The sequence below is a fragment of the Protomyctophum parallelum genome, assembly GCF_964188405.1.
Source record: "Protomyctophum parallelum genome assembly, chromosome: 15".
NCBI lineage: Eukaryota > Metazoa > Chordata > Actinopteri > Myctophiformes > Myctophidae > Protomyctophum > Protomyctophum parallelum.
This window is the reverse complement of record NC_139710.1, coordinates 16788691-16814005: the sequence shown is the minus strand read 5'-3', so window position 1 is coordinate 16814005 and position 25315 is coordinate 16788691. Positions and strand designations below refer to the sequence as shown.

General features: G+C 42.1%; 1 protein-coding gene across 3 annotated transcripts; it reads right to left on the bottom strand.

The window, feature by feature from the left end:
* Positions 1–6041: 6041 nt before the first annotated feature.
* znf131 (zinc finger protein 131) lies at positions 6042–14686 on the bottom strand. Of its 3 annotated transcripts, none has more exons than XM_083783570.1 (9): positions 14586–14686; positions 12991–13140; positions 12510–12611; positions 10704–10848; positions 10238–10340; positions 9880–10074; positions 7913–8300; positions 7678–7808; positions 6042–7312 (listed from the first exon to the last, which is right to left on the bottom strand). In XM_083783570.1, exons 2-9 carry the CDS (start codon positions 13118–13120, stop codon positions 6812–6814), a joined length of 1695 nt encoding a protein of 564 aa, XP_083639696.1. In that variant the 5' UTR covers positions 13121–13140; positions 14586–14686; the 3' UTR covers positions 6042–6811. The 3 variants fall into 3 exon arrangements, with proteins under 3 accessions (XP_083639696.1, XP_083639698.1, XP_083639697.1); XM_083783572.1 differs by having other exon boundaries at positions 9883–10074; XM_083783571.1 differs by lacking the exon at positions 14586–14686 and adding an exon at positions 14359–14468.
* Positions 14687–25315: the final 10629 nt, after the last annotated feature.

Genomic DNA, 25315 nt, shown 5'->3' with positions numbered 1-25315 from the left:
GTCCACGTCTTTACAAGTCACTCCGTCCAGATACTGGCTGTCCGTTTGCCTGAGGTTCGGACATGGTACATCACCAGCTGCAGACATCCAGCCTGTCTGTAAAATGTTTATGTGTCTGACTGCCTGTAGCCACTCCTCTTTCTGTCTTTTTTCCCCCTTTTTTACCGGAACCCCAGAGTCCCCAATTCTCAAACATTCTCTCCCATTTTCCTCCTCACTACACTGCCATTGGCATTCTGCCTGTGCTTCTCATTCTCTTCCTCTCACACTGTTGTGTTCAGTCATGCACACGCACACACACACACACAGACACACACACACACACACACACACACACACACACACACACACACACACACACACACACACACACACACACACACACACACACACACACACACACACACACACACACACACACACACACACACACACACACACACACCCCATGCGAAGCCTCCCAGTGTGTTAATTGAGACACAGGGTTGAGTGGTCTAAACTAAAGAGCGGACCAGTGAAAGGGCGGCAGGACAATGGAGAATGTAGAACATATAGGAACAGAGGGACAGACTCCTCTGGAATCTATGGAGCAAATATTTCACATTTCTGCGTAAAATGACTGGCCCCCCAAACCCTTTGCTGCCATCACCAATTGCAAAATGTATGTGTGTGCATGCACATCACACATGCATGCCTTGCCATTATTTATATTGTAACTTGTTAGAATACATTTGTATTTTATGATGTTACTGTTGTACTTTATATTACATCTTGTGTAGCCTACAGGTACATAAGAGTAAAACTTATTTGTTCGGCTTCCTTCAGACAGGGAGCACAGGTCTCTGCCAGGATCAGGTAGATTATTGTGGGCCAGCAATGTTCAAATTCCAAAGACTTGTTTGATTTAATGACTATAGAAGTAGTGTACCGATTTGCGTGATGTTTGGACACTGCCTTCTGGTGGTGCTATAAGAGGCCGGTATGAAATATTCAGGGCAGAGGTTCTGCTCTGGCATTCAGGAAGTGTGCACAGTTTTGCTGCGATCCCTACAGACGGACACATGGACGGACGGATGGATGGACGGAGGGACAGACAGGCCTTCGGCCGGGTGGAGACAAAAGAAAGAAAAAACTAAAAGAGAGAAAACAGTAGTGTATGTTCAAGCATATGATCTTGGTATAGATTGCTTTATTTAATGTCACATCATCTTCTAAATTATTAGAAGAGAGAGAGAGAGAGAGAGAGAGAGAGAGAGAGAGAGAGCTTGAGATCAATGAGATGTCTCTGAGGCCTCGACAAAGTTACCACAACACTGATTGCAGGAAGTGGAGAGCGAGAGCTGTGTTTACAATTCTGTTTGCGCACACACACACGCACACGCACACGCACACACACACACACACACACACACACACACACACACACACACACACACACACACAGACATTGTCTCACTGCGTAACACGTTTACTTGTTCATGCGCTGACTGTTCTATACTACAATGTTGTTGAAGAGAATGTTAAAAAAACAGTAACATTTTAAAACATACAGACACAAATGAACACATTTTTCATTTAATCATTTTGACCCAAGGAAGTAATTTAAATGGTTATTATTCAGATTCAAGCACATCTCGGCTCTGTTTCGGGACAAAAACTGCAGGAAAATGTGCATGTCATGTCTATAGTTCCCTTTATAGCTACCGGTACTAAATACTTTGGGTGGATTTGTTTTGCCATTTTTAATTGCAACAGAAAGGAACAATATCTGGTGTCTTCCAAAGTCTAGATCCATTAAGATCTTAAAAGATCTAAAGAAAACAGGAAAAAAAACAGGTTATGTCGCCACTTATCTCCCCTACAAGGCTATGATGACTAATATAATTACTGTGAATGGACAGTTACAGAAATTGAATTTGATAAAGTCTCAACTGAAATAGGCAAATAGAGTTTCACATTAGCTAAATGAGATTCATTAATTTCATAATGATTTCTTGGGTCATGCAATTGAGCTCATAGTAGACAATTGCCTTTTTAGCATTAATATTGACTTTGCATTAGGGGTGAAACTATCAATTATTTTCTAGTTATTATTCTATTGATAACTTATTTGATTTATCTTGAAGCTCGTTTTATCATCATAAATGTCATTGTTTTCTCCCAAAAGTTTATCTCATTAATTTTTGTTTAGTTTTTAATCATCGATTAAATCAATTAGTTCACTTAACTGTTCCACCCCTACTTTGCACCTATACTGTATAATGAACATGTATTACAATTAAATAACCTTTTTGTCTCTGATTTATCTTTGCTATCTGCTCTGATACATTTATGATACATCTTCAACCACATGCACAAACATGGCAGTGCAATGCTGGGGATCATTTTGCATAGCTAATAAAAGTGAGATCTACTGTTTTTGTCTCAAATTTGCGACACTGCAAATTTAAAGACCCATTTCCGTTTTCCTCGTAATCAGTTTCAGCATTTCAAACAGGCCTTCATCAAAGAAGGATGAAGTGAAAGAAAATGTTTCATGTGTACCGCTGAATGAGAATCAAAGACAATAACAAGCAGTGGGAAGACTACGAAACATTTATTCTATTGTCTATTGTGAAGTCTATTGTCTTCAAATTCAGAAAAACAGTATCATTCACAACTAAGTGATAAACATTTTGTATAAACATGTAATGTATCTATGACAAAATAAAAAAATATAACAACATTTTGACCAAATAATTGTCCGGATGCCGGACGGCAGATGTAGGTTTTCATAGTAAATGTGACCTACCGTCGCAATAAGAATATATTTAGGATACATTTTCTGTACGGAATGTTATTTTTAAATGTTGGAGGATGAAAGCTATTTTGCCGATGTGTTTCTGCATCTCAGTTTGCTAGCAAAAGTACCATACTACTTCATGATTGTGTTTCATTATGGCGTATAGGTCCAAAATATATCTTTAATATATTAGTTAGGTCGCAGTTTACTATGAAAATCAGCATTTCTCGTCTGTCAGTCAGTCAGTGTCACACCTCGTGTCATGCCTCCATATATGGTCACGCCTCATGACATCACGCCTCGTGAAACGTCACGCCATATATGACCGTCTCCATATATGAAGTTCACGACACTGACCTCATCAAACCCTACATGGAGAAGACTGGATCATCACCTAGATCTGCATATACTGTATGGAACCAGCCAGCAACTCTACATCTGAACTCAAACCCTTAGATTTCCATATATGGAGCTGACCTGTTCTGACAATCCAATGTTGATCCATCCCCACCCGTTCTTCCTCTTCGATGTCTCCCTTTTGACTGATACCTGTCCATTCAAACTCTAGACGGGCCCACCCCAAAGTTAGTAGTAGAGTTCTCAACAGGCACGAAAATTAAGGCCCGGCCCTACCTGGACCCTCATCAAACCCTGTACACTCAAGACACTGCCACCACTGCTCCATATGGAGCTGACCTGTTCTGACATTCTATATGTTGATCTGACCTCATCATTCAAACCCTGTACACTCAAGACACGCTCCATATATGGCCAGACCTGATCAAACCCTGTACACTCAAGACACTGCCCCCGCTGCCACCCTTCGATCTTCATATATGGATCTGACCTGTTCTGACATTCCATATGTTGATCTAACCTCATCAAACCCTGTACACTCCATATATGGCCAGTACAGAATTCATTCCATATGTTGATCTGACACCCCATCCCAAAGCGCCAGCACTCGCCCAGTAGTCTGCCGTCACCCAGGCGGATGCATGCACGCAATCTCACCCTTTAGGACGAGGTTGCTTCTCGCCCTCAGGGCGTCTTACTGGTGGTAATAGTTTAATATCATGCTGTACATTCAACAAAATGATAATTGTCCTTGCTCAGTACCTTAGAAAGTTTCTATCAGATCATCTGTTGACCATAAAAGGTGATTTAATCTTTGAACAACTATGTGGGGAGAATATAATACTGTGTTTAACCATTGACCGACCCATGAATATACTGGCAAGGCTCTGTTCATAAAAATCTGGGTGCCTTTCCATTGTTATATAATCTTGAAAAATTATCAAAAGCTTTTTAAGGGTCTATCTATCCATTCAGTAGGTACATTTTAGACTCTCCCACCGCCTATGCTGCAATTCAATTTGTTTTTTGTTCTGTTTTTACCCAGCAATGTTCTGGAATTATAGTGGAAACTTAAATGACAAATATGAGGGCCGCCTGCTGTCTTTACATTCTGAGGCTTTTGTTTCCATTGTGCATGCTGTCTGAACTAATACTATGTATTGAACTGTTATAGGCCTACCATGTAAAGCCACACTATTTGGTTTCAATGTGTTCACTGTTCAAAGATGTCTCTCCATAGCCTGCCACTGCTACACCATAATGACATAATGTTTTTTTGTAGTTTGGGATTTGCTAACCTTGCAGGACATTTATGCCTTGCTAGAATTTACTTATTGACCCCTCACTTGACCCCAACAGCAACACCCACTATTCTGGGGAGAACATTTGTCAAGAATAGATAGATCTACATGTATAAGCTCACAACATCTGTTTATTTCAGTGGAAGGAAACAAAAGCAGTTGCAACTCAGTTCGTTCACTATGAATAGAGGGTTTAAGACAGTGGTTAATTAGTATAGCCTAAAACTTTCTTAACTGCACTTTTGTCAATTACTCACTGTATAGTGCAAACTCTGATTGCCTGGATGATAATTGTATTAATGAACAGCTCTGCCTTGGTTCTGATGGTGGGATGACAGCTAAATAGTCGAAAACGAGATTAATGACACACGTATGCCATCCCTGGACTGGACCAGGGTCAACTAAAGTAGACATTAGAGAATGCAGGTGCCACTTAGGCTATTCTTATCATGTAGCCTACCATGTCCGTACAAAATATCAAAACTGAAACAAAGCTACATTCCAATGTTTTAACAGTTCTCCACCTACATAGAAAAAGACAACCCTCAATAAAAATGACTTCGCATTGCTCATCTTTACATCCCTCCCCTGTGCCCAGACTGCCAGGGATTTGGCTTTCTAATCCAGAATAGCCGAATGCATTGCAGCCAAGTTAGTGGATCATCACCGAATCAAAATACTTTAATATGGATTGACAGGAAATAGATAGTAATAGATATACCGACTCCTAGCCGGCAAATGTTTAATCTTTAGAACTGAATTGAATTCACGGGCTATTAGATATTTGGCAGTTTACCAAGTCCAATTGGCCATTGCTTGCGGAAGGCAGTTTGACACACGACGGGGACTCGGTGCCTAAACAGTAACCTAGACCTTCCATTATGTAGCTTTATGTTGATGAATTAAATTAAATAATTAATTGACAGTTATCAGTTCCGATATCTCAATAGCAGGCCATTTCTTCACTGGGCAGCGTTTATTTCTAAATTAATCCCATTTGCTCCGAAGAGTCCCAACTATTTCCCCACAACAGAACAAAGTCTATACAAATTGATTAATCTTACCTTTACTGCGTTGATCGTCGCTGCCTCACTGTTGCACGGTGACATTGAACAGTGTTGCTGCCGTGATAAAGCCTGTGAAAGCAAATCTCTTGATCAGCAGACGCAGCGACCAATAGGCATCGACCGGCGGTGTGAACCGTCTTTGATTATCCAATGAGCGGAAGGGATTAAAGATCGAAGGGTGAGGTCTAATAAAATCATTATTTTCAGCACCACAGGAGCTATCCAAGTTGCTAGGCGGTGATTTCGCTCCCCTGGTAGCATGTCCACATTAAACAGTCAATGTAGCCTAGGCATATGTTCAATAAACGTATGTACCTTAAGGTTTAGTTTTATATTACACTACTGTTAATATATCAATAAAAGGCAAAAAGCCCCCAATAATATCTTAAAAGTTTTATACAAAGCTGTAAAGTAGACCTGTAATATTAATACAATCCATATGACAGTACCAAATAACAAACCCCCCGCAGTTGCATACTGTAGGCTATATGGAAAAGAGAATGGAGACGCTTAATGCACACACAATTATTATAATAGTATTTTATTCATTGTTCTGTACAAATACAAGATCAGCATCTTGAACGTTACATAAACCTATAAAAACAAAACCGAGTCCAGTTCTTCCGAAGCCTATTTAGTGAAAACAAACATTATACATTGTAATAAATTCATTATAATAATTAACACAGGAAGACACTTTTGTTTCAGGGGGAAAAATATGAGCAAGTCATTAGAATGAACTCAACATCTCTTTCACAGATAGATGAAGCCAAATCTAATCTAAACTGAACCATGTTTAGGAAGTAAAGCTCAAAAATGCCAGAAATAAATCTAAAAACGAACTGAGGAAACCGTGTGCAAAAAATATATAATTTAACCCAGACTCCATAGTGGGAGATGGGTTGCGCAATAAAGCCTAACTTATACACCATGGTATGAATAACAGATATTCACACAATCTGCATTGAAAATCTATTATTTACAGGAAGTGACGTCGCAAGACGAAGCACAAACTGGGCGTACATGTAAGCCTTTCAGTGTGATGGTCGACAGCAAGACATTCTGAAGTGAAATAATGTATTCCACATGCAGTGTTCCGAGAGGAGAATAAAACATCAGCATCACCGCAAACCACTTAAGACTGAGAGTTTGGACAATTGCACAGTAGCATCCTTTTTATATGCGTGTCATACTTAACATTACCCAGTTGTTGAAATGCTTCACTATGTGCGAGCTGCCATCCCTGGCTGGCTGTCTCTACGACAGCACGAGTCTTTTTCATTTGTTTAAGCCAGTTGCTCGTCTCATACTTCCACGGCTTGCTCCGCTTCCTCAATTCTCACCACCTCCCCCTCGTCTATCTCCACCTCCACCTCCTGATGGCTCTCCACGGCGTCTGACGTGGTCACGTGCACCACCTGGATCTCCACGCCAGCCTGCTTCAGTCTCTCCATGTCCTCCTCACACATCTCCTCGTCCACCACCACCGTGGTCGTCGTCGTCTCGCCCATCTCCATCACGTCCACGGGCTCCACTGTCACGTGCTCCACCTGGATGTCGTCGTCCAGCAGCACCGTCTCCTCCTCGCCCTCCAGGGACTGCGTCGCCGCTGCGAGGTCAGCGGCTGCGTCGGCGGCCAGCAGCTTGCTGTCGGCGATGCCGTGGATGTCTTGGAGGTGCGCCTGCAGCTCCTTGGGGTGCGTGAACCACAGGTCGCACATGGTGCAGTGGTTGGGTTTCACCCCCGTGTGGCTCACCAGGTGGTTCTTGAACTGCTCCCAGCTGTTGAAAATGCTGCTGCATACCTGAGGGCAGTCGAGGGGGTAACATGGTGTTGTAACATCAGTTTGTGCTCAGGAGGGTTCAAGTGGGGATGATGTGTTTATGAAAGATGTATTTGATATTAGAACTGATTGAAGATGTTCCCGGAATCATAAATGAGGTAGAACTTAACACATTTACTACAATGTTTAAATGAATGAGTGTGGTTTAATAACTTCAGCATGATATTGACTCTTGATTCCCCCCCCCCGCTCCCGTTTGTTGCGGAGATCAAAAGACTAATTCATGAGGCATAGTACTATCAGTATTACCACATCATAGTGTAATGATATCCATCCAATACATGTTGGGCCAAAACTGAGACATCTGTTCTCTTGCGAAGCCTCACCTGGCATTCGTATAGTTTCTTCCGTCCTTTCTTGGCTCCGGCACCGTTTTGACATGCCGCCATATGGCACTTAAGTGTGCTGTTCCGTGCAAAGCGCTCACGGCAGTCTGGACATGCATAAGGCTTCTCACCTGGAAACAGAAATGAGGAATTAGAAAAATGAACCCCAATGTTGCCAGAGATTCAGGTGACCAGTTTGCTTTTACTTCATGGTTTGAAGAGGGGCGTGGCTCACCAGTGTGCTTTCTCAAGTGCTCTTTGAAGTGGCCAAAGTGGTCAAACTGCTTGTCACAGTATTCACACACGTGTACTCTCTTCTGCTGGGGTCTCTGGTTCCGGGACAGCTCCTCTGCTTCGTAATGCAACGTGTTTATGTGTTGTTTCAGGGCCCCCTCTCGCGTGTACGCTTTACCACAGTGATTACACACATAGGGCTTTCCACCACTAAGCTGCATGCTGCTGTGGGTCTTCAAGTGCTGCTTGAGATGATAGTAGAGCTTGAAGCTGCGGTCACACTGGTTGCAGCGGAACATGTTATCTACTTGGGAGATCTGGACCTCTACAACCTCAACGTTCTCCAGGACCTTGGAGGCAGCCACCGTCTCCTCCTCGTATACAATCTCCTGGTACGGAAAACAACAAAGACATTTAGGGATTGGGTTTTGTGCAAATAAGTGAAAAGTCATACATTTGATCTACTATATTGGACAATATGGCAAGAAGCAGTCAAATGTAATCAACCACACATAATAGATCATATAGACAAAGATTATATTATTAGTAATGTATAATATGATATTATTGTAGTTATTATTTCTATTTATTACATGGCTTGGTTGAATGCTTGATTCCGATTGGTCAATCGCAGAATTCAGTGGTGTGTTATTTCTTGATAACAGACCGATGCCTAATCAAACGCTCGGAGCATCTGCTTGATTTACTGCCGTTTCCAGCATGACAGCCATGTAAACCCACACGCAATGTCATTTACAGCTAAACATTGCTCTCAAAAATGTTTTTGATAACATTTGAGCGAGAAGTAGACGAAGCAGTACCCGAAAATGGATTCTATTTTATCAACTGACTTCCTTGTTTTCAGACAGTGCTGCAGCTGTTGCAGACGTCGGCCAGCTCGACACTTATGGAATACTTTCATTACTGCAAGCAAGGAAATATCTTGTTTTGTTGTGTTTTGGGTCAATTTATTAATTTACGTATTAAGTAGCCATGTAATAAGCGGGATAATATCTGCCTAGGTGGTCATTGTCGGGAGAAAATTCACCTTCAGGGTGATTAACCACCACCGCTTTGCGTCGGTGGTTAAACTCCCTGTTGGAACAACTGAGGTTTGGCCAAGCAGAAGACAACCCACCTGCCACTGCCAACTCCACCCTTGCCAACCATGCAAACCACTCACCCACCTCCAACCAGCCTGGCCACTCCTACCTCACCCATCAGTGGGGGTATTTAAACGCAAGTTTCAAAAATGCCAGTGTGCTAGTTTCCAGTAACCCTCCCTCCCTCCCTTTTCTCCCATACTCTTAGTCTTCTCTGCAGGTTCCAGAAGGGGTTTCTACAACATCGCTCAGGCTCACGCCTCGACCCCTAAGCCAAAGTATCTGGGTCCGCCCCGTCGAACCCCTGATCCCACTGTCACTCACGTCCCGTGCTCTGACCACCTAAGCCATCACCACGCTTGCGTGTGGTGATGACCTTAGATGACCAAGCTGTCACTCACGTCCCGTGCTCCTGACCATCTAAGCCGCACACAACAAGCTTGCGTGTGGTGATGACCTTAGCTGACCAAGCTGTTTACTCTCTCTCCAGCAGATATCCTGGAGCCTGGTTAGTGACAATCTTGTGGACAATAGAGGGTATGCACGTAACATCATTATCAAACCCGGAGGTTATGCGGGAACGCCTACTGAGTGGCAAAAAACGACTTTCTGGCCTCGACAGCCTATAAATCCAAACAGAAAAGTCCTATCCGATTGCATTAAACAACATTAAACAATTATAATCTCACTTTCCCACTCGATTTTCCATTCACTTTATGCATGCACTCTATACTTAATTGGAGTTGAATAGCTCAAGCCTTGACAGGCATGCCACACATTCAAACAACCAAATTATTACATGATAGCATATTTGTTGTGCATAAAAAGTAGTAAAATAAAGCAATGGATTGATCAATGGCACAACTACCTCCGCGATTCCTTCTCTCTTGATCACATGTAGAGTCTGTGCCCCCTGCTGGTATTTGCTGGTAATGTCAGCAAGCAGAGCCAGCGCAGAATCATCTGAGGAAGCCTGGGCATTCCTTGCCGCATCCACCACCTCCTCCAGTCCCGACTCCTCCACCTCGATAGACCCATCCCCTACAACTTCAATCTCCACCTGGAGGAACAAACAAATCATTATTTTTGGACCAACAATAAAAATAAGAATGCAAAATACAAAAGTTGACCCCTTATCCTAAAATCTCAGAGAAATTATATTCCCCATAGCAATGTAAAATATAACGCCAAGCTTCATTCACATCAGTGGGAGTAGGCAATACCTGTTCCCCTTCCACTGTAGGCAAAGACTCTGTGATCACATTGGATGTCTCTGCGATCTTCATCTTTTTGGTGTTCCGAGATTGCAAGGGACTCTCACTCATCCTGCACATGTAAAGGACATAGGATACGCTGATCTAAATATAGGTCAACACATTTCACTTGAGTGGTAAACGTTTCATATTCCGTGATGGATTTGAACTCCATTACAAACAGCACTTGGTTAGCCTATTTAGACCTCTGTGTTGCCTGCCTTATAGCTTATAATTACTTTTGACCATTATTTTTAACTTTAGCTGAGCTTGTAGATCTGCTACTCATGAAAACTCATGAAAATGTATGCAAATCTTTGAATATATACTTTCACAGCAAAGGTTTTTTACGATTTGGACTCTCTTGGTTAGACCAGTGAATATATAGTTAAAATGTGAAAATAACGGAAGATTCAGAATAAGTGAGCCTCCTCACTTGTTTCTGAGGGCCTTGATGGCCTCCTGCATCTGAAGGTACTCTGCTGCCTTCAACACATCGTTGGCCTCCTCTTCCTCACTGACAGCCAGGGTGGCTGTGTATGTGAACTCCACCAAATGGCTGAAGGCTGTGTTACTTACACCTGGCAGACAGAAAGAACCAGCAGGTATTGGTAACCAGTAGTAAGCTGGATTCATACTTCATTGCACAATTATGTCACACCGAAAATAGCACTCACAACGCGTGAGACATAGCACAAATTATGTGACAGAGCATAAATTAGGCTTAAGAGGGAATACCAGGATACCAGCTTGTGAGTATGCTGGACATTGTTGATGTAAAAGGGAAATAAAGCATTTGTCCAACAGTAGATTGAGAAAATGATGAACATCATTGCGTGTGTACAGTTACAGTATATGATTGAGATCTACATTGTAGTCACAAAATCATGACATGCAGACTAATCTACTATGGTTTGTATTGTAATACATTGAATCGTTTACAAATGTTAGATTGCTATCAACTATGAATTCACTAAAGAACAACTTTTGCAAATGCTTTAGCATTTTGTGTATTACATGACACAATATTACTTTATGGTTAGGATCATGCGTTCATAAAGTCTTGTAGTACTTGCGAGGATCTACTTCAAGGTACTGTGGATTAGGGCATTAAGCAACTAGTCGACTAGTAAATCCACTAGTCGACCTTGTTGGTACTAGTTTATAAGAAAATAATGATTTTCCCCGCGATTTTGTAGGCCTCAAGATCAGCTAGAATCTAGATGATAGTTATAGTCACCAATGTACAGTTTTTAAATGTACAAATATTTATTTCCAAAAACATATTTTTTACATAATAGGTAGTTAAACAACTAGTCGACTAGTAAACTAGGCAACTAGTAAAAATGACTAGAAGTGAATGCCCTACTGTGGATATGTAACAATAGGGTTTGAAATTAACACTTTTAACTGCCCAAGACGAAGGCTCTAGAAGCTAGCCTAGGAAAAGAGAAGGGAAACCCACACACTCATATGCTCCAAAAAGGTACATTTATTGACAACGTTTCGAGCCAAGGCTCTTCATCTGGTCAAAACTGGAACTAGAAGCTAGCCGCAATTTGCAACTCTAGATTTTTTTAATAATGGGATGAATCTAGAGTTGCAATACCCTCCATTGACTCCCTACTCATCCAAATTGCGTTTGTGATCTGCTTGTATTAAACAATGTTAAACTCACCAACATTGCAGCTCTAGGCCAAGCTTGAATTATCCTCTTTCAATCTGCCGAGCTTTTGTTTCATAAAAATTCACCGTAGACACTTTGTCAAGAAATTCTGTGCAGGTGATGTTGCAGTTTGGAAGCACTCGTTTTTTTTAACGGGTCGCGCTGCTGCCTCCTGCATTATGTGCAAATTCAAAACAGGTGGTAAACAGGGCCGTTCAGTGACATACGACGAGTGCTTCCAAACTCCAGCACTTAGAAAAAGAATCACCTGCATAGAATTTCTTGACAGAAAATAGCTCATAACATTTTTATGAAACAAAAGCTCGGCAGATTGAAAGAGGATAATTCAAGCTTGACCTAGAGCTGCAATGTTGGTGAGTTTAACGTTGTTTAATACAAGCAACGCAATTTGGATGAGTAGGGAGTCAATGGAGGGTATTGCAAATCTAGACTCATCCCATTATAAAAAAATCTACAGTTGCAAATTGCGGCTATCTAGAAGCATGCAATGTGCACCACAGGGACTCAGCTCTGATTTACAGAACGTTCTTTCACTAGGGAGTCAGTGAAACATACCCTCTATCTCCACCAATGGCTCCTGGGTGAAGTTTTGGAAGAACTTGTGGAAAAACTGACTGCAAGCTGCCAGCACTGCTTTGTGAGCCCTGAACTGGTGCCCTGCACAGTAAGAAAAGAGGTCTAAGCATGATTTGTGGAATTGTATTGAGAGAACATTCAAACTGGAAGCATGCACATCTCAAAAAATGTTGACGGGTGCAGGACAAAAATATACATACAGAAAGAAGGTAGGAAGTCCGCACACCGTTCTTAAGCTCCCAGTAGTTTGTTAGGAAATGGTCAGGAATCAACGTTTTGACCCCTCCGGGTCTTCATCAGGAATTCCTGTACTACTGGGAGTACTACTGGGAGTACTCCCTGGGAGTACTACTGGGAGCTTAAGAACGGTGTGCAGACTTCCTACCTTCTTTCTGGAGTTGTATTGAGACCATAATGTCATAAAATAAAGACCCAAATACAAATCATTTAGTTTCCGTACCATCCACGATCAGGGTGATATCGGTGAACTGGCCCAGTTGTCGCTGTTCATTTAGCTTGTCCAGCATTACTTTATAGTGGGCTGGAAACTCACTGCCATAGTCCATCTCTACCTCCATCTCAGCCGCCATGATTTACCCCTTCCTGCTCCCTGCAGTACATAGAATAATGATAAAGCAACCAAAGGTTAGTTTGGCACAGGTCAAATAATTATATATATAGTATCTCCACAAATTTGAATCAATTTCAATTGTTCCCTCTTGACCAGGGTCCCCCAGGGTGTACCCTTTCCTTTATACTAAATCTCTTGGCTCTCTCACACACACACACACACACACACACACACACACACACACACACACACACACACACACACACACACACACACACACACACACACACACACACACACACACACACACACACACACAGTTGCTGCTCATAGTACTGTAATTATAGTGTTATCTATAATTATTGAGAAAACAAACATTGCAACGCAAATATAAAACTACAATTAAAAATGATCATGTACGGTATACAAAATTGTAGACCATGTCACACCAACATTTCACTGCTTGTACCTGTATGATTGATTCACAAATAAACCACTCGATTCTCTGAGTTCTACTTTATTTTAAGTGCTAGTGTTCTCTTTATTTGACCATTTATCTGTCATTTATTGACTAGGGTTCATGTTGACTCTTTACAATTTAGGCATTTTAATAGCAGATATGCTCTTAGCATAGCCTATGCTCTTAGAGCAATTGCTAAATACCTCAATTGTATTTTGTTAATACATATACATACAATATAAAGTAAGTAACTTGGAAGGTCTGGTTACTGGTAGTGAGTAGCCCCTCTCGGAACCCTCCATAAATCTTTTCTGAAATTTGGATGTCGATTTGTCGTCAAAAATGTCAGAAACTTCAGTACCATTGGGTTCTGCTTGGAGGGCTAGGTAGTGAGGTGATCCAAGTTTCAATGAGCAAATGCAAATCATCAATCCTATCTTTAGCAACCTATCTATCAGTTAGCAAGGACAGTTAGCCACACTTCTTGGCTAGGCTTGGGTCAGCTGAGCCAGCCATGGCATGCATAAGACATGTACATAACACTCTTTAAAGTAGGGCTAGGTTTAAAGAGTGATTTTTCAGATTTATATATACCCTACATGGTTGCGCGGTGTCGCGCACCAAAAATAGCCGATCTACAAGCGTGTGAGCTTGTACATCAAGCTCATGTCAAGCCTAAGAAGAAGCTCGTTTAGCTGACTTCCCCCAGAAAACAATACCACTAAATAAGTAGTAACTCATTGTCAAATAAGTGACTCCACCAAATTAAACCTAGATTTAGAAATATTACAACTTACCAGTTTGAAACGAGCACACGCAATCGCTCGGAAAGTAAACATGTTATGAACATAATAACATATAAAGCCACTGCAGCTAACGGGCCTCTTAGCAGGTTCGCCATTTCGAGTTTGAAACAACACTACGTCATCAAATCGCGCATTAAAATACACCTTTTCCCACACAGATTTCTCCACCACATTCTCCGAGGGTCAAACTATGACACATAAACAGCCAATAAACGTACCTCAAATCCGGCTACGCTGCTTTTTAAAGTTATTTAGTGATAAAATGTCTCTCGACGCATGTAGCGTTGCTCTTCTCTGGTTGCTCCAAAAAGGGCGGTCGTTCAATAGTCGGGACTCAGAATCCCAGAAGCCCTTGCAAATTCTAGGGACGCTTTAGCGTTGCTTAGAGACGGTGACATTAGGTATTGCTCCTCTATGCCTCTATGAACTGAACACTGTCTGAAGTTATATGTTTATTTAACAAATAACCATAAAGATAAATATCCCTAACCTCTGAAAAGATTTCTAAATCAAGTAATCAACGAGCAAGATGCACACATGATGTTTTTAGTAGCAGGTAGGGCAGGCTACATCATAAGATCGAAAGGTGCAGCCAGGAGGTTAAACAACATGCAGCAGGGCCAGTAGGCCGGAAACAAGTTGACTCGCCCCGTTTCTGTTTTCCTCCCAGAATTTTAGGCCTATTACTGTATGTGCCACTGGCAGTGACATACAGCAGTCCATGGGCTAAAAAGAAAAGAAAAGAATATAGGATGATAAAATAAGGTAAAGGTACAATAAAGTGAAATCCACAGGGATTTTATTTTTTTATTGTTTTTAACCTTTATTTAACCAGTAAGAAACAAGAAGGAAGGTATAACATAATCAAACATAAGGAAATCAGTCAAGTGTTCCAGTGTTGCAGGCGACAGGCAGTCTTTTAATAACAAAGAGAACAACATAATAAAATAATAACAGCAAAAACAAAAAAGAGAGATGGGAGTGCACAAGTGATTGGGCAGTGTGGGCTGAATCCACCGAAATGGAAATGCTGCTGTCACAGGCCAGCACAGACATGCCTCAACATGTTGTGTACATTCGTTGCAGTCCCCTTTGGCCTAATCGCCAACTGCAAAGAAAATCAACAAAAGTCAAGTCAGTCAGAGAACATGTTCTTATTAATGATTAAGGTGTGTGATATACCTTAATCTTGATTCAAGTATCATGCTGCGGGAGCCTACTCTTTATCAGAAATTGAAGGTCTGGCTGTGGATAAAGGGATATGGCTGTGGACTGTTGGTATAGTTGTTATTAATATTATATTGTTGCTATATGCACTTCTTTCAAGAGTATTTCTCTGTTAAGTATTTCTATGCATTGAGATTACTCGGTGCAGACACTGCAGATGTACACAATGATCTCTTTCTCTCTCTCTCTCTCTCTCTCTCTCTCTCTCTCTAGCTCTCTCTCTCTCCCTGCTGCACCTCCCTGTCTCTACCACCTCTCTCTCTGCCTATTATGTTTTTCTCTGAGGACAGTAGAAACATAGTTTCCGTGTAAGTCACACTCTGGTGGAGTTGATTTAAGTCTAAAGGTAATTTCATAGGTGTAAAACAGTGGGTGGAAAAAGTGCAAGCTCCATCGTTTTGATTGTTTCCAGAAAGAGAAAGAAAAGGCCTGAAAAGGTTGACCACTGTCCTATACACCACAGATTACCAATGTCTCTCTTGTGATATACAATAGTTGAGTCACACAGAGAATAATAATTATTAATACAGTATGGCAGGCACAGAACCTTCATTCACAACCTGAAGAAGGTGCAAGTCGAAGTTCATTAGGTCACTTTTGTGAGTTGACCAACCATGTGGTCTTCGATACCGAGTGATATAGTTCAGTTGCGCGACGAGCTCGAAGAACAATGACACGGTTGACACCTAGATATGAGACAAGGAAAATAACTGAGATATAACATGTATCTCGTATCATTGTGCACAGACATGTAGGCTATAAAGTAGTTGATTGTCATGGCATTAAGTGTATCAGTACTAGGCTGTGCTTTCGCAGATGAGTGATTCAACACATGCACATGCATTCATTGAATACTTTAATAACAGCTTGCAAAAAAAGGTACAGTTGTACTGTTACATAGCCTATATGGACATTCCCTTCATAGGAAAATATGGATGATGAATGAAACAATCATGCTCTAGGTAATTTCTTTTATGGCAGTTTTGAAGAATGGTAAGGAGTCACACTTTTTAATGACTGAACTAACTCAAGCAGATAACGGTCAGTTCCATAGATAAAGGTCAGTCTAACCTCTCTGTCCTATTTGTTCAAAGTTGAAATGAAATGTTTCCTTAAAATGCTGTGATAAAAACTGAACTGAATTGTTTTTAAACAGCTTCAAGCTGTTTTTTTTCTGACATTTGAGGCAAGTGCCACTGAGCCCAGGTGTGGAGGTTCAAGCAGAAGAGCTGCAGGGCTCAGTGTCAAATGGGTATCAGGAAGACTGGACTAAACAGCAAATGTGGCATTGTCTAAGAACTATGATCATTTTGCATTCTTGAAAAATAAAGTATAGATTGACGATTAGCGATCATAACCACTGGAGCCAGCAACAGTTAGCTTAGCGCCGCTAAGCAGAAAAACACCAGGCCCCAGTGTTGTGTTTAATCATAAATAGATCGCTAATCGTTGAAATAACTTGTTTGCAAGAATTATAGACCCTGTAAAGCGTTAACGTATGTTTATATATTGAAATATATATATTAGCGACATAACTGAACAACAACACGTGAGGTTCAGTCTCAGTGACATCCATTTCTGTTAGCCTGTATTCTCTGAACAAAGCGGCCGCGAATTCAGAATTTTATCTCCAGTGCAAGGCACTGTACTATTTGGAGAACGTCGCGTTGCAACGTGATGTCCTTTAATGGATAATATATACAGACAACGCTAAGTGAAATGTTTGTGAAACTGTTTTAAATTGTATCGCGTTAAAAAGAACTACAATTTAACTTCCATTTTTGTAGTGTTTAAAAGGTAAACACATTGTAAACTATCACCCGGAAGCTATAGCTCCCTAAAGGTGCGTGCGCAACTAATCATCACGTGACGCAACGTCCCTACGTCATCGCGTGACACGCCGTTACCACCGTGTTAGTAAACAGCCAGAAATTTGGAAAAAACCTGCCCCCTCTTGGTCAAGCAGTGACATCGCATTGGTTTGACCACCAACCAGACATTTCTTATCCTCTGGCGCCCTCCGTGGCTTTTCTTGTGACAACACCCAGACTTGGAAACCTGAAAAGAGTTTTGTGTTTTAACGCCTCCTCTGGTTGGACGGAGGCATAGCTTGAAAAATAGCAATTGGTTGACAGGAACAACCCATTCTGTCGGATGAGAGGTTTTGAGAAACAAAGTATTCTGCTTTCAAATATAAAGAACTGGATTAACATCTTTTAAAGTAATCTTTATTATCTCAGAAGTCAGGAACTAATATATAACCTTTGTAACTCACCCCTTTTAACCAACAGAGGATTTAATTCAACAGCATTTGATTAAGTCTGCTGAATTAAGGCCAGCTTGAAAACTGTATGCACCAGACCCTAAATAGGAAACTACCAGTTGGATTTAAATTAAATAAAGTAGATCGATTACGATTTGAATTACATTTTTAATTTATTTTATTGATTCAATTAAATAATTTTTTTTTCCAATAAATTTTTTTTTTTCAATTAATAATTTTTTTTTTTGTTGATCAATTAAATTAAAATAATTTTTTTTTTAAATTAATTTTTTTTTTGATTTGATCAATTAAATTAAAATAAATTTTTTTTTTAATTAATTTTTTTTTTTGATTTGTTCAATTAAATTAAAATAATTTTTTTTTTGGATTAAAAATTTTTTTTTTTTTTTTAATTGTTGTCCAATTGAATTAAAATAAATTTTTTTTTAAATAAAGTTTTTTTTTATTTTCAATTACACACATCCAACGACTGGTGTAAAATAACAGTACAAGCCATCCCCTGTTTGAATAAAGACAGTCTTGACTAAAATAGGTGAGTGAAGTTTGGAAATTTTAAACAAATTTCTAAATTTTAATTAACTAAAACCCATCAAGAGCTACTATGTCTGACGACGGGGAAGAGGTCGACCCTCAACCAGACGCTTTTGATATAATGCAAACCGTTCTTGGTCTATTGTCTGGTGATCTAGACCAGGCGAAGGGTGACCAGATGAAAGTGGCCACGGAGGAACAGTTGTTAGAAGAGGTGAAGAACTTAAGGGGACAGTTGACATCTGGCGCAAAGAAGGCAGATGTCAACAAAATTATTCAACATCTCTTACTAAGCATGAATCGTTTCTGTAAAATCCAAGACACGGCGTTTTCAACAGCTCGTAATAGCCTCGAGAATATCACGGTTCAACTGAGACATACTGCAGCACGTCTATCTTTTTTGGAAAATAAAACCAAGGAGTTGGAGGAGACGTGTAATGCACACCAGGTAAGTCTGACGGAAGAGTCACGTCGAGCTACAATGTCGGCAGACATGAATCGTCAAATTCAAAGTCAACTGGATGAACAGACTGCTAAATACGCGGACTTGTACACCCAACATACTGACTTAAAAGACGCTATGGATGAAATGCAGGTAACCATGAAGTCAGACGCTCAAGTCATACTGAATAACCGTGCCGAATTAGCGGCATACCATGAGCGTGAAGCCAGGACTGCCACCTTATTGGAAAGGGCAAAGGGCAAAATTTCCAGGCAGTCTGAGAAGATTTTTCGGTTGAAATTGATGCTCTATCCGGCAGAACAGCTAGAATCGGATGATAGCCCGTCCCCTACCTCTGATCAACCAGGAGGGGGCGATCGGCCCGCACGCGAGGGCGGGCAGAGCTATCAACAGGACCCCTCGGTGGGGACAAGTCAGCGTGGCAGTCCCACAACTGAGTCTAGAGTGGGAAACATGCAGAAAGACCCAGTCCCGAAGGTCGCTTTGCGAGCAAGATCTGATGTAAGGGAACCACCCTATGTACCAAAGGTCGAACCACCGTACGCCCAAAAGAGACCTGGGTCACTGCAGGTTAGTGGGCCTTGGCCTCCAGATCCAGGTGTAAGTCAAGCTCCAGTTATGACACCTTCATTACGCCTGCCTGCTGGAAATAGAGGTCCTATGCATGAATCACGGGTTGCTGCCCAACGGCACCGCGAATCTGTACCATACTCTACACCATACCCACCACAGGCACAAACGGGTTTGCCGTACACAGGGGTGGGGTATCGCCCACCGTCCGTGCAACCTGTCCTGCCAGTTGGTATTCCGGGACCATCTGGTCCCTATCCACAATATGGCAGTCCTGTGATAACGTATACACCATACCCCCAGCCAGGGAATTACGCATTCCCTTACCAGACGGTCTCACCATTAACCAACCAAATTTTGGACACCATAGCGAAAAAGATGGAAAAATTCATTCCAGAAGACGGGGAGTCCCCATACACGCAGCTATATTTACACGATCTGGATGCCCGGTTATCCGACTATCCACATGCGACCGTAGGCCAACGACTGTACCTAGTAAACGCTACAGCCAGTCCAAAGGTTAGGCAATTCTTGTTAAGACTGTCCCCCAACATACTGGCAGATTATGCTTTAATTAAGCAAGCCATATTTGTGGAGTATACTCCCCCGAACCACCTTGGAAGCCCAACCTTGGCCATGAGCTGTAAACAAAAGGCCGGTGAAGCCGTGAACGCCTTCTATAATCGTTTACACGGAGTCTACTTTGGGCAAAGACTAGACCAAGGAATGGAAAATGAGAGATCCTACAGGGAACTGTTTATAACAAACATGCTAGCCTCTATAAGAACGCCGTTACGCAATAGGATCAGAGGGGACACTACGACCGACCAGGTAAAGGAAATCGCGAATACCGTCCAGTTGGAGAATAAGACCGACAATCCAAGGTCGTCAACCCCAAGTAGGGAGGTTTTGACAGTTCAGGAGCTTGAGGGGGCACATGCTGAACCATCCAATTCCCGCTACCAACAACGTAGTGATGCTCGTTCCTCCTCTCGGTCACCTACTCAAGACCGTGGCACGCCACCACCTCCTTATAGAACAATCCGCTTCGACGACGATAACAGGACGTCACGGCCCTATGGGGGTAGATCTCCGTCGCCCCGTTCCTACCATAGAGACGGAACGGCGCGCACCACTGGTGAAAGAACTGTGCCCCTGACGGAGCGAGTAGTGGTCGACCTGATAGGTGAGATAACTACATTAGCTACCACCATGCGACAAGCGGCGGAGGCAGTGAAAAGCGCTCAACCAAAGACTCAAAAGAAATGGAAGAAGACCAAAGGTAAGTCTGGGACACCCCCACGAAATAGGTCCCCTTTTAATCCACCCGATGACTCAAAGGATAAAGATCCAAAAAGCGTTCTGTACATACAACCGTTCCCATCGATTGAATGTACTACCATTGGTAATAAGACAGAACCAACTTTGCCACATGGTGTCCTGGATATACCAACCATGGTAGGCTCTGAGTCGGCTTGTTTTAACCCTAGGGACTTGGTCTCTTCAGACACTCCTTTCTCTCTTTCCATCGGAAATCCTTGTGCTGTCCTGACCCTGGAAATGGACAATGAGCGCAAGTCAATCTTTCCGGAACCTGGTACAGTTCCTCCGTTCGTACAGTTGCTTTCCAACCTGACAGCCCGAGGCGTGGCAAGAAAACTCTATCTTGAAATCACACTTGAAAACACCCTGGTCCACGAAGGGTTGGTAGACACCGCGGCGGATATTAGTTTAATGTCCATGGATTTATTCAACGTCCTCCAAGACCGTTTGAGACAGGCCGATTGTACACTCAAGTTGTGTTCAAAACCCATCAAGCTCCAAGCTTACGCCACAACGGTGACTCAGGTCGAGAAGTTTGCTATATGCCACCTGAGAATTGGGAACGAAGAAGTTTATCATCCCTTCTATATCAGCCAGATAAACACGGTTCCTTTGCTGCTTGGAATAGACCTTTTAAACCGTTTCGGCCCACTCATTGATGTGCCTGGTTTAAAATTGTATATGACGGTGCGAACGCCAAGACCTTTAGAGACGGACTTGCCCGTAACGTCTGATTGTCTGATGGTAAAACATCAGACACTCCATGTTCCAGGCTCTCTGCCCATGAGCGCAGGGATACCCAGTGACCCCGTAGGGACCACTAAGGCACCTGACACTTTGGATTCTCCCCGATCATACTTATGCAAGTTAGGAGAGAACCAGACAGGCCATCCTGAAACTTACTGCCCAACAGTCATGGGTGGAGTACGACTCAACCAGGCACAAGTGACTAACGTAGTCCTTGCACTTTGGTCCGAAAAATCGGCAATTAGCTTGGAACTCTTCGAAAAACTGAGGAGCCTGAGATGGGAGCTTGAATTTGTTCCAAAGTCTTTCCGTTTCCAATTAGGAACGCCACAACCAACCACGGCTATAGCAGAAGGTATCTGCGCCCTCAATTTTGATTGGGAAAGTTTGCACTGCCTGCATGCTTTCCTTGTGGTGCCAGACCTCCCGTGTGACCTGTATATAGGAGCAGATCTCGCCATAAGGATGGCTATAGTGTTAGACACACTGAATGGGATGCTTTGGTCAAGGACCAAGGGACAGACCGCTCCGTGCCGATACTCCATTGGCCAGTTGACTTCGGGACAGACTATTCCTGAAGTTTGCATAACCAGGAACGTAAAAGAGGTCATCATTCCGGCTAGAACAACGGAAGTCTCGATCCAACTTGCTCTCCTTCCAGGACAATGCCTGGCGCAGCCTACCGTGGCTTTTCAACCTTCAAATGTGCTGCTGGGGTTGGGTCTTTCCCTAGTGGACATTCCCATTATGGAGGTGGTTGGCCGAACTTTCTATCTGTTGGTAGATAACTACACCCAGGATGACATTGTCATACCACCTTCTACTCCTTTAGGCTCACTGGTCAGTACTAGGCTGTGTGACTTAGGATTGACCATACCGGTTATAGGAAAACTTCCGCGATTCCTTCAACCATATAGAACTACTCCTGACGCTGCATATACCATGCCCACAGGTCTGATAACTATCGCCTCTCTGTTCCCAATTGAACCAGAATCAGTTGGGAGAATCGGGCTAGATGACAAAGACCATATGGTGATCTACAGCCTAGATGCCTCAGGCCCTACTGTGCCTCAAAGCCCTACCGCCACACCGCCCCCGGGCGAAAGTGAGCCATACCCGGGTTTTGAGTCACAGGTGCAGGAAGTTCTCTCTTCAACTGAAGGCGCTGAAAAGGAAGATATCAGGCACCGTTTCCACCTTTTGCTCTATAAGCATGGCAAGATCTTTGCACGAGACTCTTTAGATTGTGGGAAAACGGACATTCATACAGTCCGTATTCCCACTAAACCAGACGCACCCCCAACCTTTGTCCGTCAATATAAGATCCCACTGGCTTCCCAAGAACCTGTGCGGAAAATTATTGAGGAACTCTTGGAGAGGGGGATAATTCGTCAGTGCCAGTCAGTCTTTAATTCACCTATATGGCCGGTAAAGAAGGCACCATCAGATTCATGCTCTGAAACTCGCTGGCGCCTGACTGTAGATTACCGAGCTTTAAATAAGCAGGTACCGTTATCCAGATGGCCAATGACGCGACTGGAACAGGAGCTCCCCAAGGTTAGGGATGCAAAATTCTTTACGGCATTGGATATTAGTCAAGGTTTCTGGACGATCTGCGTCGAGAAAAGCTCCCAGTTTCGTCTGGCTTTCACCTTTGGCAACAGACAATTCACTTGGAACAGACTTCCTTTCGGATTTTGTAATAGTCCTCAGGAATTTAATATCTTCCTGAATAAGGCCTGCCCTGATGCTTCAACGCGTGGAACAGTGATCTTTGTGGACGACATATTGATACGAACAAAGACTGCAGAAGACCACTTGACCGAGATTGACTATGTACTGACTCAGCTCTCAACCGCGGGGGCCAAGATATCAATTACAAAGGCACAATGGTTCCGCCAAAAGGTCAACTACGTCGGACTTACGATAGGACCTGGGGGAATCTCGCCTCAGGCCAAGCGGGTCCAGGGAATTCAAGGTCTCAAGGACCCAACCAACCTCACCGAGGCAGTGTATTTCGTTACTTTTTGTTGTTTGCTTCGATTTATGCTAGTAATAGCAATTTGGGATTGCAGAAGAAATCATTTGAAATCAACCAGACCAAGGGCACTCGTTGACTTACACTCCAAGACTCTGACGAGAGTTAATGAAGAAAGGTAAAGCTAGTAGCCTCTGTGTTTTTGTTTCAATCCAATCGAACTGACTTTGATAACACCAAACTTGAAGCTCAAGGAGAGCCATCGGGGGAGACGCGCGCGCCGACACTTCAATCAGTCTAAGGCATTTGCTAGCCTGGATCAGAACCGTGACATCTGTTCTAAACTAGGAAAAGTGACATTTGCCTTGCCGGAGAAGGAAAGGAGAAAAAGTGACATTGCTGTGCTAGCGAAGTTGCCCACGCCCGGTGAAGAGGCTTTGACCGCTGAAGAGAGTTGCTTTGCGAGCGAAAAGGGAAAGTGACATTTTGCTATTGCGAGCGAAAAGGCTCTGTCCGCCGAAGACCACACGGAGAAGTTTTGAACCACAGAGGAGAACCAGAGACGCACCATATTGCCAAACTCATTACCACACCACGTCTAAAGGTCTGTGTGCTTTGATTTAATGTGGTTTTGGCCAAAGAGAACGAGTCCATGACATCTGTGATTCTGTATATCTCTCTCTCCTCTTTCAATACCAAGTTATACACGACCTGTTGTTTTAAAGTAAATTTCATTTGTATCAGTCTCGATATAATAAACAGAATTGGTTGGAAATCAATGGTTATATGATTGTGTTACTGTACTAATGTTTGATATAAGCAAGCGACACTGCAAATGATCAAAGAACTAGGTATTAATCTTGCCTGGCCACACCAGAAGACGTTGTGTATTTGTAACCATTATCAATTCATTCTTAGTGGTTATAAATATCATAATTAATCAGGCATAATTGCTACAATTTCTTAATAATATATTATGTGTAATATTTGATAATAGGCACACATGAGGTGGTACACTGCCTCTGTTTTACATATTATTAAAAAGTAAAATGCTTCACTTTATCAATCAAAATCAATCTTTTAACATAATTTGAATAGTGGCCTAATTATAGGCTATTAAAATATTTTTCGGTTTTTGTTCTCCTGATGCCATATACTCGATAGCCTTTTCAAATACCCGTGACATACTGTGGTCTGCATGTGAATTGAAACTTTAATTTGATCTGTTCAAGTGTCATTGACTTGTTCAATTAAACTGAACAGTGTTACAGTTTTCTATAATATTATCAAGAGGAGTCCTGCAGAACGTTATTAAAAACTACTATAAAATGACTGTGTTGTACAGTTGAATTACTTTTCTGTTTTTATATTGGCTTTTCTGTATGGAGTTGGACAATGCAAGTCCCTCCTTTTTCCCCCACTTTACCCTGTTCCCTAGACTAGAGAAAGAGTATGTCAGAATGTTCTGTTCTTGAAAAATGACTATGTCAGCCTACAACACTACTAGCATAGAACTTGTGGATGGTTGGCTTGTTTAAACTGATAAAAGAGTTCACTCAATTTGCATAGTCTTCAGTACTGAGTGACACAGTAATATCCACTGCATAGAACAAAGGATATTCTCTCTCGTATCACTGTTTTTATAGTTTATAGTTAAGTTCTTCAACACCCCCCAGGCCCCCACCATTCCACCAACATTTTCCATTTAATTGAAATACTTTATAACTCACCCACCGATAAAAGGATTGTGCACAGTGACTTATTTAACTTGATGAAAGTACACGGATCAGCAAACAGCCCTTACTGAACTTTGTCCCCCTTTCAG